This window comes from Talaromyces marneffei, chromosome 1 (genome assembly GCF_009556855.1).
Source record: "Talaromyces marneffei chromosome 1, complete sequence".
Lineage (NCBI taxonomy): Eukaryota > Fungi > Ascomycota > Eurotiomycetes > Eurotiales > Trichocomaceae > Talaromyces > Talaromyces marneffei.
Window position 1 is genome coordinate 2,524,299 of NC_072348.1, and position 20,085 is coordinate 2,544,383.

The 20,085-nt window shown below is 45.7% G+C and overlaps 7 protein-coding genes across 7 annotated transcripts; 1 reads left to right on the plus strand and 6 right to left on the minus strand.

Moving 5' to 3' along the window:
* Positions 1-4,911: 4,911 nt before the first annotated feature.
* On the minus strand, positions 4,912-6,544 carry EYB26_000933 (uncharacterized protein; the record flags this gene model as incomplete). Its single annotated transcript, XM_054260246.1, has 10 exons — positions 4,912-4,931; positions 4,985-5,105; positions 5,164-5,520; positions 5,573-5,910; positions 5,970-6,040; positions 6,096-6,132; positions 6,196-6,270; positions 6,339-6,381; positions 6,434-6,454; positions 6,524-6,544. 10 exons carry the CDS (start codon positions 6,542-6,544, stop codon positions 4,912-4,914), a joined length of 1,104 nt encoding a protein of 367 aa, XP_054116221.1.
* A 644-nt stretch (positions 6,545-7,188) lies between these two features.
* EYB26_000934 (uncharacterized protein) lies at positions 7,189-8,066 on the plus strand (the record flags this gene model as incomplete). The annotated part of the gene is made up of 5 exons (XM_054260247.1): positions 7,189-7,452; positions 7,504-7,575; positions 7,639-7,767; positions 7,835-7,892; positions 7,951-8,066. The coding sequence occupies 5 exons, from the start codon at positions 7,189-7,191 to the stop codon at positions 8,064-8,066; spliced, it is 639 nt and encodes a 212-aa protein (XP_054116222.1).
* Positions 8,067-8,529: 463 nt separating this feature from the next.
* EYB26_000935 (uncharacterized protein) lies at positions 8,530-11,180 on the minus strand (the record flags this gene model as incomplete). The annotated part of the gene is made up of 7 exons (XM_054260248.1): positions 8,530-8,655; positions 8,723-9,476; positions 9,533-10,188; positions 10,243-10,824; positions 10,883-10,989; positions 11,062-11,089; positions 11,148-11,180. The coding sequence occupies 7 exons, from the start codon at positions 11,178-11,180 to the stop codon at positions 8,530-8,532; spliced, it is 2,286 nt and encodes a 761-aa protein (XP_054116223.1).
* A 923-nt stretch (positions 11,181-12,103) lies between these two features.
* On the minus strand, positions 12,104-13,660 carry EYB26_000936 (uncharacterized protein; the record flags this gene model as incomplete). Its single annotated transcript, XM_054260249.1, has 3 exons — positions 12,104-12,919; positions 12,969-13,444; positions 13,504-13,660. 3 exons carry the CDS (start codon positions 13,658-13,660, stop codon positions 12,104-12,106), a joined length of 1,449 nt encoding a protein of 482 aa, XP_054116224.1.
* A 604-nt stretch (positions 13,661-14,264) lies between these two features.
* On the minus strand, positions 14,265-16,091 carry EYB26_000937 (uncharacterized protein; the record flags this gene model as incomplete). The annotated part of the gene is made up of 2 exons (XM_054260250.1): positions 14,265-14,316; positions 14,371-16,091. The coding sequence occupies 2 exons, from the start codon at positions 16,089-16,091 to the stop codon at positions 14,265-14,267; spliced, it is 1,773 nt and encodes a 590-aa protein (XP_054116225.1).
* A 727-nt stretch (positions 16,092-16,818) lies between these two features.
* EYB26_000938 (uncharacterized protein) lies at positions 16,819-17,717 on the minus strand (the record flags this gene model as incomplete). The annotated part of the gene is made up of 2 exons (XM_054260251.1): positions 16,819-17,375; positions 17,429-17,717. 2 exons carry the CDS (start codon positions 17,715-17,717, stop codon positions 16,819-16,821), a joined length of 846 nt encoding a protein of 281 aa, XP_054116226.1.
* Positions 17,718-18,386: 669 nt separating this feature from the next.
* On the minus strand, positions 18,387-19,539 carry EYB26_000939 (uncharacterized protein; the record flags this gene model as incomplete). The annotated part of the gene is made up of 2 exons (XM_054260252.1): positions 18,387-18,803; positions 19,036-19,539. The coding sequence occupies 2 exons, from the start codon at positions 19,537-19,539 to the stop codon at positions 18,387-18,389; spliced, it is 921 nt and encodes a 306-aa protein (XP_054116227.1).
* Positions 19,540-20,085: the final 546 nt, after the last annotated feature.

A 20,085-nucleotide genomic window follows, 5' to 3' on the forward strand; every position in this document is an offset into this window, starting at 1 on the left:
AGTATGATTGGTGGAGATCACCACGCAGGTCCACAGAGCCTAAGCTAGGGCCTGCGGCATCCATGGAAACTAAGCACGCTAGCAGACTAGTGCCCTTTATGTACCGCAAATCCATGGGGAAAGATGAGATGATGAGATGTTAGCCAAGCACGATCCTTGAGCGGCGGTTCGTCAAGGCTGAAGCAAATTACGGCGTAGTAAAAAAGCATGGTTGGACTACTAAGGCAGTCTAGCATCAAGGACCAGACCACAAAACGTCAAAGTGGGCAAGCGATAAAAAAAAGCGAAAATTAACAAATGAGAATCCATTGCGTGACGAATCGATTTCAAGGCTGTGAGCCCTAACTGGCTGGCCACCCTCCTCGAGTCTAGTTTAGCGCCGTAACTCGAGAAGAGGGGACTGGGGACAAGGGTGCAAATTAAAAGAGGAAAAGGAACGGACCAATCCGGCTTGAAAAACGCGATATATTAAATAATTTTTCTGGCATTTGACTTTTCTAAGCCACGGGGCTAGCCCTTTAGACCTTTTCATTTCATTCAAGCAAAGTAAGATTCCAGGTCATTAATTTGGACTTGAACATAGCTTCTAACGGAGCGAGCCACTGTCTTTTCGGGCCGTTGTGAATGACATTCGATTGACTGGCCGCATGGTGGACCTGGCTCACTCTCAACTGTACTAGTCTACTTGCTACTTATGGCGTAGTTGATACTAGACTACTAATCAGGTTCCTTTTTTGTACGGACTTCGGAGGTACTTGGAGGTACGGTTGATCCCGGGTGCCTGCAACCGAGCTGTCAAGACAATTCAACAACCCTGGCGTACGCATGAAATATCCTATTCAGTCATTAGCGATTACTGATTAACTGCTGTTGGAAAGCATGGAAATGATTTCTAATGCTTTTGATCTGACACGCGGGGACAGCGAGACATGTCCGGAGCTAAAGGCCGAGCTCGGATAGTTTAATATCACCAAATTCTGTGTATTCCGTCAATTGACCGTTTGCCGCAGTTGCCTATGCATATTGGATTGCTTTCTCGACCAGCTAGTACGTAGCTACTCGAGTTATTGAGACATATCGTGCTTGTTATGATTGACATTGACAATAGAAGCTGAGGCCTTTCGGTGGGGGAGATAATGGTAACCTGTTTTATAGTCAGTATCTATCTAGTCACGATTCGCTAAGTCATGTTAGTACTCAGATTTCATCCATAACTATTTCGTACTGGTACATCGCTAAACTAAATTAGGCGCAACATCGTCTGATTCAAAACTTTTATACGAGCAATTCCCATCGTTCATTGGTGTAATTAGTCTTTGACCTAAATTACCTCGTTGGTTGACAGAGTCTCGACTGTACACTACTCCCCTTCTGGAATATCTACATTGGCTTTCCAGGATGAATGCATTGATGACCGATCTGGCCCGTCAGACTAATACTCGTTTGTTCGTTGGTATCTTGGTACATTAACTGATACGAGTCAGTACAATTCGATTATACTTTGACTGACATTCCTTGAGCTCTCGCTAAATGTCACTGAGCTAACCACGCTAGAGTCGATTGAGCATTGGGGGGCACATAATCTGGCCCGCCTCGAGCATCCTGCTTGCGTCGTGGAATCTAGGTTGTTCGGTTCAGGGAGCCGATCATGATGGATGTTGCAGGATATGTAATGATCTCTGTCATTTCATATCAGTCTCGATTATAGCTTAACAACAGTGCGTCATTCAGGAGGTTCAATTTGGTTTTTCTGTTGGATCATCAATATGATTGTCGTGGAGTCCGTGTGTAAGCGGGCACAAGATCCGCGGCGGAGATCGTCCGTTACGGTTATGACTTGGAGCGGACATGATTAGTTCATGAGCTAATATATTTTTTTTATATTAATATGACTTGAATAATGCGAATTCGAGCATTTCTGTACGTACTTCTCAGATCTGAACTGTTGGTCCATTATGTGAAGCCATGTTTCCGAAATCGGAAATAATACACGAGTAGTAGCCCTAACCCTACATGAGCCCTAAAAATATGGAAGGAATATCACCAACTGCAAGGTCAAGTTGAATCACATTTGTCACCATTCTAATCTCTGATAGTATGTATTTATTTGACAAAAAAAATTGAAATGAAAGTATACAGTCCTAGTCTCAGTTGTAGACATGAAACTAACAACCAATGGTCTCACTGTAGTAGTATACGTGGTCTTCAGATATCATGTCAGCATAGGATCTGGAAAGACTGAACATCGAATGCAAAGTTCTCGAGCATCCTTTATCGAGCAGGCAATCCTATTCCAGGTTCATCTAATTAATCTGCATGATATGTATTATAGTTAGATGACTTGGAGCTCTGACCATTATCAGACCCTGAGAATCATATCAGGAAGATAGCTACCGGAGACCTTCTCCGCTATCTATTCCAAAATGATAGCATTGTCAAGCTATGACAGCTGTGGTCGCTAGTTAATCATGGAGCTATCTCTTATCAATGAATAAACTGATTATCGTGAAAGGGGACGATGATACACCAGACTCGATTGCATGAAACATGAATTTCTTTTTATCTTTGGCCCCTTGGGACACATACTGGATAGCATTTAGATACATTTCTTGCACATACAGCCACATATAAAACCCAGGTATATTCGGGTAGATACTAACCACCTGTCAGGCTGTTCTAACTGTATGAAACTTAGCCATAGATACGCTATCTACACCGAAAAACAAATTCAACCCCAAAAGAAACTACAATACAATTATTTCGTCATCTATCTCAATAAGTAACAATACATGAAAAAGTAACGTCAGAAATAGCCGACAATGACCTTCACCGATCAACCGACAAATCTTGGACAAACATCAGCAATGTAGCGGTGTGTAGTTACATACTCCGTAGATAGTTACATGGCTTACCCTCGGCAACCCCATAGAACAAACAAGTACCACTTCACCGTTCCTTTTCCTATTTACCACAGCTAAGCAGTAGGGAATAGTTAGGTACCTGATGACCTTTTCTGCCCTCTACGTACGTAGTGTCATCCGCATGACCGACACCCTCTGCGGCCCAAGATCAAACACCATGTCATTTTTCAAGGATTGTGCAGGAAGGATTACCAACTGGGGATGGTAAGTGGTCAGGTAATTAATCTATTTTCCCCCTCGCCTCCGCTGGTGCCCTTTTTTTTCATTATCTTTCATATTGTATTCCTTGTTTTTGGTGTCTATGGCGTTTTCTCTTTTTGGTAGTCTACTAAGCATTTCAAAAAAGACCATGACAATAAGATGTTTGGCTATTGTATTTGTTAGGTATGTAACTATGGTACTCGACGGAGTCCGGATTACGGAGTAATCATGGACACTGTTACTCTGTCGATACCTATAATGTTTTGCAAGTAATTGAGCGATTACGTATTCAGGTACCGTTGTGCTTTACTTATTCGGAATATGGTTGTGAGATAGAAGAGAATACACGAAACAATACTCTTAGAATCGGAGCAAGCGCATCGTTTGGCGCGAATGTCCCGGCTTGTTTATTCTTCTAGTCATTTATACAGAAACTCTTCAGACATATGATATCAGATTAAACGTCGTACGATAAAGGTATCTATGACTATCTACACCCTAGGTATATATAATACGAGCCGATATGGAGTCTGTCCCAAGCTTCGTGCTACATACAGCTTTGTACTACATCTGACTCCGTATCTACATGTGACTACATATGTACAACAAGACTAACCAACTTCATACGTAGGTTGGCCCGAATAAGTACCTCGATCCATGCAAACCCCTGAAGAAACTTCCCAGATGTGTTAGTTCTGCCCCCGTCATAGATACAGTTATCCGATTTCATTCAGAAGAAAAGCACGGACGAGGCACGTACGACATAGTTAACTTCGTTAAGTTCAGACTTGTATAATCATTCGGCAAGTCATGGCCGATCTCTTTCTTTTCTTTTCTTTCCTTCCGTTTGCTTTTTCATGCAAAAACTCAAGCAAAAAAAAAAGATCATTCTGAGACAGGGAGGGTCGGAATCGTCAAGAACTCTAGCCCTATGATGGACTATTGACAGTTGCGCTCTGACCGTTCGGACCCTTGATTGTGACCTGTTCTAGGCCGGTCGGAGGGCGAATAGTAATATTGAACATGAGTATAATATCGTTATTGGATTCAGACATTGCGAATACGATGAAAACGACATCTACTTGGATATATTCCTGAGGAATGATTGAAGAAGTGCTATCTATGTATGCCAGGTACCTCCCTTGGAACAGACTTCCGGGGGACACGAAAGAAGACAAACACTATCTACAAACAATGGATTTGTAGTACTCTATCACAACAAGGCCAAGTCTAGTGAAGAATACAGTCAAGACCTTCTCCACATAAGGTAAAGATTCGATTTCAATTAGGGCTGCTGCCAACTTTTGCGCTCCGCAGCTCCCCGGAGAAGACCCACGCAGTGTAACCGAATGGAATGACGAAAAAAAGAGACGATACTACATAAATCATGATTTAAACAATTTCTCATGTGTAAATATTGGTTCTGGTGTAGTACGTGAGTGGGTGGTGTGGTGACACCCCTGACACTTTTTTTTGTCTTCTTGCTCGTCCCCCAAATGTAATGCCGAAAAAAAGCAGCACAATTGCCATTGATCAATCTAGACAGGTCCGAGGTGGATATGTATGTATGTATCTCAGTGCGCACTGGCCATCTGCATCGTGGTCATAACCTTGATGGAGTGGTTAGGTCGTAGGGCACTGAGCACTGACTTGTGGTATGAACTACAGTATATACATATACTGGACTAGATACCTAGGTAAAGTGTACGTCCGACAGCACGCAATGGTATCCATCACATGCAAGGTGACCGGTTGCACCTGCTTGCTTTCTGGCAGACGAATTCCGTGCTTATCGTTTCAGGATCGTAACTATTAGACACACAGATTAGTCAGGTACGAGGTAACAAGACAGGTAGACGAACTGATATCTTCATCAGCAAGCTCATGGCCGAGGCCAACCCGCTGAGGTTGATGCTTAACAGAACGTCCGTAGACGATTGCTATTTTGAATTGGTCGACAATAGTTTTGTGAATGGCATTACACTGCAGAAAAACGGCGTCAGCTTGGAGTTCAATGGTCGGTAAATAGAGTGTTACATACGAAATCTTCCACTGTACATGCCGTGCTTCTCAACACGACAGGTGCCGTATAATCAGGTTGTTTGCCCTTTGGTTTGGTGTAGACTCGTCTGAGGTTCAACTTTTCCCACATCAGCTCCAGAAGTTCGTCGATATTCCATCCGTGCTCTGAGCTGATCGGACAGGCATTAGGGATCCGGTATAACAGATCCAATTCCTCGATCGAGATGGAATCAATCTTGTTCAACGCGTAAATGACAGGAATGTAACGTCTGCTCTTTGCCTCGAGAACATCAATAAGATCATCAATTGTGGCATCGCATCTGATTGCGATTTCCGCAGATGTAATTTTATATTCACTCATAACGGCTCGAATTTCCTGCAGTTGTCAGCTTTGTACATCAGTGGATATGGAAAGGCAAACAACTTACGTCGTTGTCAATATGTGTTAGTGGTACCGTACTCGAAATCGATATTCCTCCCTTCTCTTTCTTCCTGAAAACAATATTCGGTGGCTGCTTATTGATTCGAATACCAAATCCCTCCAATTCGTTCTCGATAACTTTTTTGTCAGTCAACGGCTTGTTGACATCCAGGACAATGAAAATCAAATGGCACGTTTTTGCAACCGCAATAACTTGTCGACCACGACCTTTTCCATCTTTAGCACCTTGGATAATACCGGGCAAATCGAGGATCTGGATCTTGGCTCCGTTGTACATGACCTGTCCGGGGACCGTTGTCAAGGTTGTGAATTCATAAGCGGCGGCTGAACAAGTTAGCATTTCATACCATGAGACATCGCATGATGGGGAATGAGAAACTTACCTTCAGAGTGTTGGCCGGTGAGCCTACTCATCAAAGTACTTTTGCCGACTGAAGGGAAACCGATGAAACCCCTATATCACAGTTATTAGCCCACGTCACGATCCAACACCGAACGAAAATACATACACACTCGCAACACCGGTACGAGCAACATCGAATCCAACTATAATTATTTCCAGTCAGCCCAACGGCAACTTCAATAGATCATTTCAGCCCGAGAACGTACCACCGGCACCACCTCCACCTCCCGAAGGCGTCAAGAGTTCTCTCTTTAACTTGGCGAGTTTTGCTTTCAATTGTCCTATAACATCGCATATCAGACCCTGCCAACATTTATCGAAAGATCGAGGAGAAAATCGTTGTGCATACCCAAGTGATATGACGTAGCTTTGTTCTTTTGAGTTTTGGCCATCTGCGAAACCGTCAGTTCTGTCAAGGTGTATGTGATTGTCGGAATGGCGAACCTCGGCCTCAATCTCTTTGATCTATACATTGCAAACAGTTAGTGTTGAGAATTGAGAATCGAAATGGTTGTACAGTAAAGGAGTTCCAACCTTGTCCACTGTAGTCGCCATGGTGGTGTATCACGCCGCGGAGATGCCCCTCTTGAATTTTGATAGGGTCGCGAAAATCAGTCGATATCGGCTGTAATAAAGGTGGCGGTATATCGAAGTCGTTCGTCTTGTCGAGAACCAGGGTAAATCCAATTGAAATGTCTTAGACAGACTGTCGAATTTAGTTAGTATACACGAAAGAAAAATTGGCTCGATGAATTGTACCGTACAAAGGCGGTGGCAGATGAATCTTGGCGGGGTTCACGTGCGCGGCTATCAACGGCTAACAAAAACCCTATCGATAACCGGGCCGTATATAAGACACAATCATCGGCCGAGTAACTTAGGACAACATGATTCTGACCAGAATATATTACGACTTCCGTTCGCAATCGCATGCTACTATCTCGCACTCGCTACTGTACACCACCTTGGATCAGGGAGGTGGGATACAAGATCTAATTTCTGTTTATCCTTCGGCATCCCTTCCGAACGCACCTCCGAGTCATTGCGCACAGTAGCGGCTATCACGCATATCTACTGGACAGCTCAGAAACCAACACCCTTATCACTTGATAGCTCTCTGACCGACATTTGTAATCGATATACTCTCCACCCCCCCCCCGTCTTCTTCAAATATACCAAAGCAAAATCTTCTATCAAGAATGCCGTACCTCAGATCCGACTCTGCATGTGGCTACCAAGCCAGCATTGTTGACAATGCATTTGAGAAACTCGTCCAAGATCTCAGTGCAGCTCTGGGCCCCAGCTCGGGTCTAGACTCCGAGGACGTAGATCCTCTCGATATTCAGCGGTTAATGGAGGAGTATGTCTCCGATGAGACGGAATGGAATGTGTATGCCATGGCAGATCCGAGCAGGAATTATACACGGAATTTGGTTGACGAGGGCAATGGGAAGAGTAATTTGGTAAGTCTATTTGGCTTTGGATATATGAACTCTGCTGACAAGTTTATGCAGCTCATTCTCGTCTGGTCCCCTGGTAGGGAAAGCGCGATTCATGATCATGCTAATGCCCATTGCGTTATGAAGGTATACTCTTCTACACACCATACCTCAGACACGGAAAACAGAACGCTAACCCAAAGTACATAGATCCTCAAAGGTTCTCTGAAAGAAACACTCTTCTCATGGCCCGAAGAGGGCCAAGCGCCCAATGCCCCCTTACAAATCACCAGAGAGACCGTCTATGGCGAGAACCAAGTGACATATATGTCTGATAAGGTACGTCCTCTCCCTCTCTGAGCACTTTCCAAGAATGAGTCACTGGTTCGGATGCTTATTTGGATAGCTTGGTTTACATAAAATATCAAATATGGATCCCAACAACTTCGCCATTTCTCTCCACCGTGAGTTCGATCTGGACCCCCCTATATTTTTTCCTCACACTGAATGGGATTGTTGCAGTCTATACACCCCCCAACGCCGCAAATTACGGCTTCTCAATATTTGACGAACGAACCGGTAAATCGAGCCATATCAAGCAATGCGATTTCTATTCTCGTGGCGGCGTGAAACTCTAACCGTTTTCACTCTATCCATTTTGCTTGCTTAACGTGTACATAACGCTAAATTGGAAAGTGGTAGTCTCGGAGTATAGTCGACTTCTTATGACCGATGATATGGGATGAATGTTTATATATAGTATTAAGTATCACATCAATCAAATGTTAATTGCATGCAGATAAGAGTAAAACCAATGCTTGGCCTATCTCATGAATAATAATCAAAATATATACAATGTTGTGGCAATAGATAGACATGGTAAAAGCAGAACTTTGAATGAAGAAAGCGACAATGACAATGACAAAATCACTAACCATACAATCATATAGTCGTACAAGTAATGGAATATTGTCTGTCGCTGAGCGTTGTGCCATGATCTGTATGTTAACTTGACGGGAAACAAAGGGGGACTATCTGCGAGATAAATTGTGTACGCAAGAAGGAATAATAATATGCATGTAATGGACAGTCAATAGACCATTACTTATCTGCCCCAGACGGCTGTTCAGTCTCGTCGGACGACTCTGCTGGCCCCTGAGGACTTGTCGTCGTTTTGAAGAGATCCAATTGACGTTGTTGTAGCTCTTCCAATCGATCGAGTGGGTTCTGTAAGTTTCCAGTATGAGTAGATTGTGATCAGGAGTTGCAAAAACACATCGGTCGTAACACCCACCCAGTCGCCTTGGTTTGGAACCCCTTCAGCAGCAGGAAACTCGCTAGACTCCTGCTGACTATCTTGGCCTCCCCAAAAGGAAGGACGTATTGGTGCCGGCGTTACTGGAAGACTAGGCCTATCGACTTCAGTCGGGAAGTCCGTGATCTTGAGGCCTTCAGGTTTTTTAGCGCCGCCTGCTTTGCCACGCCCGTTCACGTTTTTCGATCGCTGCTGTATAGCGTCGACATACTTGCTTATCTCGGGAACCTCATCCCATGCGTTTCCTCTTGAGAAAGTCTCCCAAGATTCTGCTGGTTTGAAATTTGGAGTAGTATATTCGAAAGCGGTAGCTGTGCCCTTTGGAGGTTGCTCGGATTGCTCGGCTTCCTCGGGCTGCTTAGTCTGCTGAATCTGCTCGTTCTGCTCAGTACGTTCGATATGCTCAATACGCTTAAAATGCAAAGTCTGCTCAGGAGGCAAAGGCTGCTCAGGATGAGGCTCATGTCCTGTAACATCACGAATCGAAGGGACAACACTTGTCTCGGGTTCTTCGGCAAACACTCGAGTGGGTTTGGAGGCACGAGTTTCCCAGGGAAAGATTGGTGCAAGTTTTTCAGGTTCTCGTTTCATAGAAGGCACCTCATAATACATATTCTTAGGAGCCTCTGGATATGATGTTGGCGGTCGAAACAGTTGTGTATCCTTGGACATTGTATAAGTTTGCGTTTCCAAGCCTGATGCCTCAGGCCGCGAATGACGTGGAGGCGGTTCCCTAAAACTCTTGTAAGTATAACCATCCTTCCTTCCAACTTGAAGAACTGTCCCTACCTGGATGCATCCCATTCGGCCCTCGGCGGAGAGAAGGGTCGTTCTTCCTGCTGTTGTTGTGGCGGCGGGGAAGGAGGGGGTGATGGTGCCTTTTGAGGTTGTGTCGTTGAGGCAATCTCAACGTATGGTTGGTGTTGATACGGTTCGAATGCTTTCTGAGTTATGAATTGAGCTTTGAGCTCGGTGAAATTCTCGGTTCCTCCGCTGGGTACCGTTACGTAAACCGATGATTGCTCTTCGCCGTGGACGTAGAGTGGGACCACGCTCCTAACTTCTGCTGGTGCTTCAATTGGTGCCTGGTGACGGCTTCGAAGATCTTGGGTAATGGATGGGGGGTGTCTGGGTTGGGGATGAGCGAGAGCTGGAGCAGGAGCTGGAGCAAATGTAGGAGTTATATCGGCAAATCCCTCAGATATCGGTGAACGGCGTAAAACATGCAAGTCTTTGGCAATATGTGCAGGTGACTTTTCGTAAAAATTCGAGCGTTCATGATGAACTTCATGTTGATGTGCTATGGGAACGTCTTGCACTGGGATTGAGCTTTCCTGCCGACTCAAGGTGTAGGAAGGTACGCTTCTTTGAGGAATAGAATTAGTTCCATATGATGGCTGAGGCTGAAAGGAGACACGAGCTGGTGCTGGCGGTACAGATATGGGCTAAAAGAGTACTTGATTAGAGACAACGCCATAGCAAATTTCAGGTATACTCACCAGAGGTCGATAGTGCCGATCGTACTGGGCCCACCACCTTCCTAACAGTTGATAATATGGTGTACCTGAAGCAAAGGCATGCCGTGACTGTGTCCAGGGTTTTTGTGATCCAATGAAATGGATGAGACTTATGGTGCTTTCAAAGTGTCTGTAGGCCGGCATATATTGGTAGTTCCCACTGGGTGTGCAGTTGTAAGTGAAGCTCAGTCGGTACCATCTCTTAAAGTAAGTATTAAGTAGACCTTGATCGCCTCCATCGAAACTGGTGCCACGCTCTGCAAACGCGCGAAGTGCATAGTAGTCCTGTAGATTAGGACGAAGAACCATGACCCCACTATTGAAAATATCAGGCCAGCCAATATCAGGCGCTGCAGCAAAGTCTTCCTGCAGTGATAGCAATTCATCCGGCGCTCTTAATGCGAGGACATCGGCATCCATATAGACGATCCTGGAGTATTGCGTCTGTCGCCAGAGCTCGATTTTCGTAAAGGTGGAGATGAGGTCAAGCCGACCCATCAAAAGGAGGTTCGCTGGCGTGCCATTTGATCGGAGCTGCACGGGAATTATCTCGTCGTACACGGTCTAAATCAATCCATTAGCTTGCGAATGCTACATCAATGAGCTGAATTGACGCCAATACCTGAAGTTCTCTGATCGTCGCCTCTTTCAAGGTCTCTGGTGTGAAAAGGGCGACAATCTTCGCCCGCGTCCCATTGTCTCGTAATGAATGAGCGAGCACAACCGCACCTGGTTGTTGTCAGTAATTGACTTATGACTATGACGATCGAGCATTCCGGACGAGCAGGAGTGGGGGACTACCGGGAAGATAATGATCGGAAGTGAGGAGCTAGATAACGCATCAATTGATCGATCTTTGCTTTCGAAATACCGTGAGCTGAACTCACGGTGCAATAAACAGCCTCCCCAGGTGTTGCCATGTTGACAGTACGACGACGGACGAATCAAGCTGCGGGATGAAGAACGATGCGAAGGAAACCGCAGTGGTCCTAGACACGCATTGCCTGGTAATTAGTGGCCAATTCAAAAAGACAAGACCAAGTATCGCTGTTTAAAGAAGGAAATCGACAACAGGAGCAGATTAGGAAGAGTTTCGTTTCGCCCTGCTTTGACGTTTTGACGTTTTGACCAGGGTCGGACTGACAGACTCACCGGACGGATCCGCCGTGTAGCTCACGACAGAAGAAGCATGCCTGTCGCACAACTCGAATTTATTGAGACGGATCGAGCAGTCGACGAGTCAGTGAGCTGGAGAAGGACAGCAGTTGAGTGACAGCAAACAGCGCATGTCTTAAAGAGAGAACTTAGTCAATGTTCTACCCCACCTGGAAAGTGAGGAGGAGGTGGCATCATGATCAATGACGGTTTGGCCTCCGCCTGAGCAGCTTAGCTTAGCTTTAGTAGGCAGGAAGCTGGGGCAAGTAGCTCCACGGAGCCTATGTGACCAATGATATAGAAGCACATTTAGTCCGTACATCTATAGGACTTAAGTTAACTATATTATTGGTATGTAGTCAAATATACTGCTATTGCTATTTTCTGAAGATGACTCGGATAAGTGCTCCTTCGCACATGTTTTGACTTATCGATTTTGGCTACCCTAACCCTAGCCCGGCTGCCGCATATTGAGATGGCTTACGATTTCTAGAAATGAGATTTTTTATGGAATTTTGAAATCGTAAAATATGAAATGACATAAAAACACAGAATGCGTATAACCATTCCCGGTCCGAATATCGATTCGACTCGGCTAGATCAGCAAGGTTATCAGCTCTCTCGAGTCATTCTCATCGCCATTCTTGTCATAATTCATGAAAACATCATTTTTGGCAGAGTGTAATCCTCAAATTTTAATCGTCACTGCTGCCCCCGGATAAACAGCTTGTGCAGCAAGACCAACATCACCCTCTTCCCCAGCCACAGCCCACTCAACAACCTTCTGCAAAGCAACCATACTCTCCTTCTCAATAGGCGTATGGTGGCCTGCGCGAGGTAGGGTAACAACCTGACTATCCCTGCTAAGATAGTCCGCGATTCCGTCAAGATTGAGATGCGTATTCAGAGCAACGTCTTCCATTCCCCAGATAATCGTGGCTTTGGCTTTCAGTGAACCCTCGGGCCCTTCGTCGAAGACTCCGCCATGACTGCTCTTGCGCCTTATTTCGCCTCCGTCGCTGATACTGTAAAGTCCTGTGATGGTTTCAATGGACTTTTCCCAGCGTCCAGTAGCTGCTCCCTGTCTGTAGTAATTGGTCATGCTGACAAATTTCTCTGCGTCGGATTGTTTGGCAACGTCCTTGGAATATCTTTCAGAGTCGAGAGTTTCTGTGGTCTCTTGTTTCAGTGAAGGTCCCAGACAGCCTGCAACCCCCTCGGCGATCTCTTTTGCGGAAGGTGTGCTGTTTACGCCGTGGGCTATTCTGTGGATTGCGCGTAAAAGTGCGGTGTTGCCGCCACTTCCCTGGATACGCACTATGGGAAGCGCCAGCTGTAGTGCGAAAATATAGCCGGATGCTACAGCCTGTCGAATGATGGGGCCAATTGTGTGCAGAGCTTTTTTCAGCATTGGTCGTGATTGTATAGGAGCGCGATAAAATAGCTTCAGCATCTTGACAGAGGAAGAGATAAGTCGTTTAACATTCGATTGAACCAAAGAGATCTAGCATTCCGTTAACAAGTGTGCACAGAAAACCAAAAGACTGACGTACCAGAGGTCCATTGGTGAGAATGAATCGATCCGCCAGTTGCGGCGCATCCGCTGCCAGACGCATAGAAATAACACATCCCCAATCATGAGCAACAATGATAACTCGCTGCTGAGCTCCAGCTCTCGCAGGTTTATCAATACCGTAAACCTCTCTCAAGGAAAGTATGAATTCCGTCATTTTCTCGAGCACTTCAGTCGCAGAATACCGCTTGAGCAAGCCCGAGCCTCCGTAGCCCGGCAGATCTACAGCCACCAAATTGCTTGATTCGCGAAGCCAGCTCGAGGCCATGACATAGCGCCATACGACCCAGCTATCGGGGAAGCCATGCACAAAGATCACCAGCGGTTTTGAGGTAGGTGACTGAGGATCTGGGGTGGCGTTTGTGACGTAATGAAACTTGAAGCCATCACGCAGAGTCAGAAAGCGATGGTGCAGATCGAATGGGTTTTTTGATAGATTCCAGAAACGATCTCGAGCTGTTATTGTCAGATCAATACATTCCAATGATCCTCACGTGTTCACGCGATGAACTTACCCAAGGCTAATTCAGACTCGTACTGTGCGGTGGGCTTTTTGAAGAATTTGCCACTTATTACAGTCAAGATAAAGTAATAGCCCATGAACAGAAAGCCAATGGCTTGGATGCAAAGGGAGCTAAACGCTCCTAGGTATGTTTTCGTCGTTGCAGCCATTGTCCCGACTCTTGGGCTATGCGGCTACAGCTCGCTCAGAGCGAACTACCTATAACGGGGGAGGATCAGCCCAGTGACAAGGCCAGTGACGATCGAACAGAATCTTCAATTACTCCCGAATGACTAGTCCCTTATTCTTCAGTCAAGTGAATTCAGAAAGATGAGAAGGAAAGAAAAGAGTCAATGTTTCTGTAAAAGTGTACCTTGTAAACACTGAGTAGAAATGGAGTGTGGAGTTAAAGCTGAAGCTTCCGCAGCTCCGACAAGCCTGCCTAAAAGAGGAGCGCTTGACGTACCTTTACGCTAACATGGCCGCTTCGTACCTGTATATACTCACATGCCTATACAATTTCAATATAACTACAGAAAAAATATAGAATATATACACTATCAATTATTCATCTATCGCCTATCACCAAGGCTAATCACCCATTACACCAATGCAAAACGCCATCATTGCACGCTCGGCATGCAGTTCATAGAACTCATATATACACAAACGACAAATGGTATATAGCTGGGTACAAGACCAAAAAAATCAATCAGAAAGAAAGAAGAAGAAGATGAGGAGGAGGACGTTGACAATATAAGGGGAAGCAGGAAATCATGGCATATATCCAATGTTCTCCCGGTCATCGTCAATCAATCGTCCGTATCTATGATGTCTTGTCAGTATTTGGAAATTAAACCCAAGAAGGAAGGGGACTCACTCTAATAACAGCCTGAAGAACCAAACCTCAAGATCTTCATTTCGAAGCACCTTCTGTGCCCATTCTTTGCCTTGTTTGGCCAACCGTGGCGCTTGGATCTTGCCTTCTTCCTCTTGTGTAAAATAACGCACACTCTCCACGGTATCAGTGCCTTTCATCCCCAGTGGCACATAATGGACCCAAGCGTCAATCCATTCGTCTTGCCATTCGCGGAAGACGGCCATTTTGTAAATCAAGCTGTTGCTGCGTAGAAATGCATGGTATCGTCCGCTGAAAGCGTTGCCATCGATATCCAATAAATATTTGAAAGCCCATGCGTCTTGCTGATCGACGGACGGAGTAATGTCAAAGTATTCTTCTTGTGCGTGGCAGTCGCCTGGGTCGCATTGTCCAACATATGTAAAAGTCACGTTGAATAGAGACTCGACATCTTGACGTGGAACATTGCTAGTGGTCCATCTGCCATCTTCCATTTGAGTGAAAATGGTCGCATTGCTTGCAGAGTTGATGTTCTTGACGAACAATTGTCGATGTTGTCGACGCCATCCCCCATCGCGTGAGAATCCTCCAGTGGTCGATCCCCTCCAATACATTTGATCAATCTTATCCTCCCAGACAAAATCGCGTGTCGCGTTATAAATAACCTTTCCAATCCAGTACCAAGGACTAGGATATAGTATATCCTGGAAACTGGATATCTTGCTCTGTGAAAAAATTGGGAAAAGGTCAAGAACAATGTTAAAAGCATTGGGTCGGTCGAAGAATCCAAAAGTATTTGCCAACGAAGGCGACAAGCAAATATCGGAGAAAGCAGTGGTGTTGTAAATGAAGCCTAGATCGCTCGTCGCATAAGATTCCATATTATCCGCGACGTTTTCGTCAAGCGAGCGCGCAGGACTGTCCACTGGACAGGACAGACGAGAATGAGTCCACGTAGGTTGGTGGGCAAATCTGTTGAATCGAGTTGTCCTGACTTCCTCGATCCGATCGCCTTTATTCAAATCCGAAGGTCTTGGAGACCACTTGTTGTGTAAAGAGGTTTTTTCGAGAGTAGCAGGGATCACGGTGTCCTTTGCGTAAGATACCAATCTCTGGAGGTCGTCGTGAGGAACTACCACGCGAGGCTCATCGTGGATATTAAAAGCCAAGTCCATGTCCGGTAGGTATTTCAAAAAACTCTCCATCATGCCAGCGGTGGCCTCGCGCTGCCAGTGATAGCCATCTCCTCCACCCTCAACCTTGGTCACTTGACCATCCCGAATCAACAGCCCGATCAATGCATTGTCGTAACCAAGAGCTTCGTGAACTCTACTTCGAATAACACCTGGTGACAAAGCCCAAAAGGGAAGCAATGAATGGTATATTGTGTCGTATTCATCAATCATCTGCACCCCCCTCGTCTTCGCGAACGAAAACCATTTATCGAAATGCGGCGGCGGCGGCATTCCATAACGACGGCGATATTCCTCCACTGCCTCCGTCAGGGTCTTTGACTGACGAGCAAGCTTCTCATCGAATTTCGCGTTGGCATCGTTGATAAGTCGTGCGATTGGGTGCGAATCCTCGGTCGTCGGCGGTAGTAAGTTTTCGAAATCAGCGGGCAAGCTCTTTTCGAACGGTGCTTTGGGACCGGCGTCTATTTCATGTTTTCGGAGAAAGAATAATGTGAGGGCGGCAATTGTGAGAAAACACAAGAGGTAGATAATTCGCGAGACCCTCATCCCTGCGAAATGGGGACGTTGTAGGACGGCGAAGTGGTTGTAGAAGACAGCTTGCCCATGGCAAGGGATGCCGGGCAGGCGATGTGCAGGAACGTAACAGTAGGTATATCAGATATATTAGTCACCAGACAGTTAACACGGAAACGAGAACTGTGGTAGAGCACAGTTTCTTAACATGTATTAGCTGATCGATAGTAGACAGAAGAAAAAATCTCGTGCTGGAAGAAAGAGGGTTAAAAGACGGATTGACGTAACGCACGTGAATCGGGACGGAGGTTTCACGGAGTTGGCCACCTCCTTTTCTCTTAATATTAAGAACAATTGACTTATAAGTTCAATTTATTATAGGGTTTTTATCAGGGGGCATCCAGATGCGATTTCCTATCTGATATTGAATTCTATCAGGAGGGCGTCCAGAATGCAGAACGCGTGCGACATATCCATACACGAGTCCAAGGTTGACTCAACTGATATAGGGTTAGGGTTACGATAGACCAGGACTGATTCGAGAGTTATTTTATTTTCTTATGTATAGATATTCTGGTACATGCCAAGATGTTTCCAACTCAGATAGAGAATTACTTCTTATATTCTAGCTAGTGACGTCGTTAATACATATAGAGCACGGTTCGTTCATGATACTTGGCAGCTAAAATAAACTGCCCATTATGTATAAACGAATATATATCGCGAAGACAATAAGCCATAGCTACATCCCGTGTATGATCTACCGCGAAGCCAGCAGCTTGCAACACGCCAAATTAACCACGGAAGCCCCAATAGCCTCCAAGACAAATGGCCGCGCATACCGCACATGAGAATAAGCCAAGGCAAAGAAGACCCCAACCAGCGCAAAATGCACGACATAGAACAACTGCCGTCGTGATTCCGGCCTCGAGACTCTGACCAAATCTCGCAGTCTCCAGACATTCGCACGACCAAGGACCAGGATCAGGATAGCGAACAATGTCCCTGCTAATCCGTATTGAACGTCTGGATCCCGAATGCGTTTGGCAAAGACTGTGCCGAATTCGGGATGGGGCACTTGGACATAAAACAAGAGAAAAAGAGCTGCATGGCCACATACCAGAGGCACAATGACGAATCTGCCAAGCAGACGGTGGTAGGCTGTCAACACTGGCTGGGGAATGGAGGTCAAGTAAGAGATGATGGACGGTAGGGTTGAATTTGAAGCGAAGACGAAAGAAGTAGGGGCCAATAACACTAGGAACGGTAATTGAGAGAGGCCAACATGTCCCAAAGCTTTTGTCAGGTGGATGTAATCTTGTTGAATCATTAGCCAGATATTTCCAAGCTGTATCGTTAAGTGAACTTGCCATCGCCTGTCCTCCATATACTAAGACTCACAAGCCATAATAGCCAAGACAGTGTAACAGCATATTGCTTTCGAGTCTCGCTGCTACCTCGAATAGCAGGTGCATCCCACCATGATTTCCGTCTATTTTGCTCGAATCGGTTGCCTCGCCCTAGTCCATATAGAAAGAAAGCACCGAGAAGAATGAGCGCCGAGAACTGAGCATATTGGCCGCGGCTGTCAAGGATATTGCGTCGGCGTTCAAGCTCCTCATCCGAGAGGGATAGGATGAAGCGATAAGGCCAAGCCATGTTTAATTATATTTATGCCCGTTTCAATGCACGAACATATAGTTTTGATAAAAGGTAGAGAAGCCCTGTTGGTGCAAGAACTCTGATGGTCGATAAGTGGTGTTTGGGGAGATGAGTTCGATATCCACGTGGAGCGGACAAGTATGTACAGACGAGTCTGGTGGGAGCAGCAAACTGGGTCGTCAATACATCATACAAATCCTATATACCCCTCGCAGAGAAGATGCCACCTAATCGGAATAGATATGAGACAAAATATGTGTGTATGCAAGCAGAGTGGAATAGTTATTGGCGTGGTGCTGACAAACACTTCACATTTCGGCGGGAAAGTTGAGCTTTCCGAGGGGCGCTGACAAATGAATTTAACCGACTACTGACTAGTTACATGCTCTCAATATGACTTGCCAAAAAGCAAGGATATGAGCAACTAATCTGTTCATATTTACAAATTTGGGGCGTCCCTTTTTACCAAACTAATACAATTTCAGATGTTTTGATAGAAATATGGAGAGGCCTTCTGATCGAATATAGCCGGTATCTAACTGATGTACTAGTCATACGCTTTGCATCTGCCATCGATAGTTTGCCTACAGAGGTAAGTTCAAACAAGTCACCTCGTTCAATTGGGGGAATCAACTAAATATACATGAATTACTATTCTCCACCGTTTTAGATATTCCACATCTGACCGGGATGCTGTAATTGATTCATGTAATCAGGGTGAGGATCAAAGGAATGTCCAGACCCAGCAGATATATGCATACCAGACATGTCATCTGCCATATATGCCATGGGAGCATTGCCTACATCTGTAAAGTCGGAAAAGGAATCAAGAGGCGGCGGATCCACCGATGCTCCAAGATTATATCCGGCCATAGACGCAGTTGCACCGGGATACCTGCTGGCGAGAATAATTTGATCAGATTCGCTTAGATCTGTGATGTTGTCGAGAGAAGGATGAAAGGACGATGGTATTGGAGGCGTTTCAAAACCACACATGCCAGGAATAACAGGCTCGGAAAATCCAGTGTCGAAACCTGCTGGCATCGAGCTCGGCGTCATGTACGCAGGCGTTGGCTTCGGAACCTTCCCATCCGCATCAAAATTCCTGTCTGGATTTAGGGTGTACGTCGGAATTCCGCCCCCCCCCCCCCCCCCCCCCTAGCGGTTTTCTTTTTTTAGGACTGTATCGAGGTATCTGGACCCTTTTCGCTATGATCGATCCGGGATTCCGCGTATTCCCCGAACTGGGCAGTATGTGCGGCCTATCCGTGAGCAGTCCTTGATAGATGTTGTCGTTCCCCTTGACGAGACCTACAACCTCGATGTTCCCCAAATCTTTTCCAAAGATACTGTAAAACCTAACGCTACTAGGCGGCAACTGCGAATAGGCAGCCATTCGCTCCTGTCTACCAAACGGCTGGCCCAAATAACCGCCTCGATCGCGAGTCAATGTGGGTTGATGAATGGAATACTCTCGATTCTCAAACAACACTCTTTCATCAGAAGCGGTGAGCAGGATCTTCACACATGCGCCCGAGCCATACGTCTTGACCAGGTTGAAGGTGTACCATTGCCACGACCCAGATGGTGCGTCAAGCACGTCAAGGAAGAACAGCCGACAGGCCATGATGATATCGCGTTGCATTCGATTAGCAATTGGGACCGGAGTGCGTCGTCGTTGGTTGTTAATAACGAGTTCATCGTGGACGGTGACAGTCGCACTCGAATGTCCTCGGTTCTCATATGCCCAGCGGTAGCTGATCGCGTAATATCGTTTATGGTATTTGTTGTTATAACAGAAGGAACAGCGCAGCCTCATGTGTAAGGTTTCTATATCATTGCTGTCCGCACTTTCCTGAGTGGGAGGTAGTGGCCTTGACAGATATTTTGGGAATCGCCTAAGGTCTGTATTGGTAAGCCTGCGGCCGCAGCCTTCTTCTATACACGTTCTTAGTACCGGCATTTTGTGCTAGTCTCCGTGGCTGTAATTTTGTTGTAGATATTGCCGTACTTGGAGAGACATATATATCGTGCGTCGATACATCGCAACGAGGCTGAGTGAGTGTAAGGCCCCCTGTCAAAGTGTCTAGCGTAGTGCGTTATAGAAGTGAGTGCAGGGTTGGCGCTGCAGGGCATTCTATAGTGGGCGGCTATCTGCTATAATTAGGGCTTCTAAAGCCAATCTGGGGCGAGATCTGCTTCCACACCTGTTGGTGTTGGAACACTACCAACCACTACAAAATACAACATTCAAAGTCAAAGCATATTGACAAATTCCTAGTCATACTCTTTACATGGAGGTTGCGAAGTGTAAAACTTCAAAACACATAAACCCGCATCTCTTTTATTCCGACGTGAATGCTGA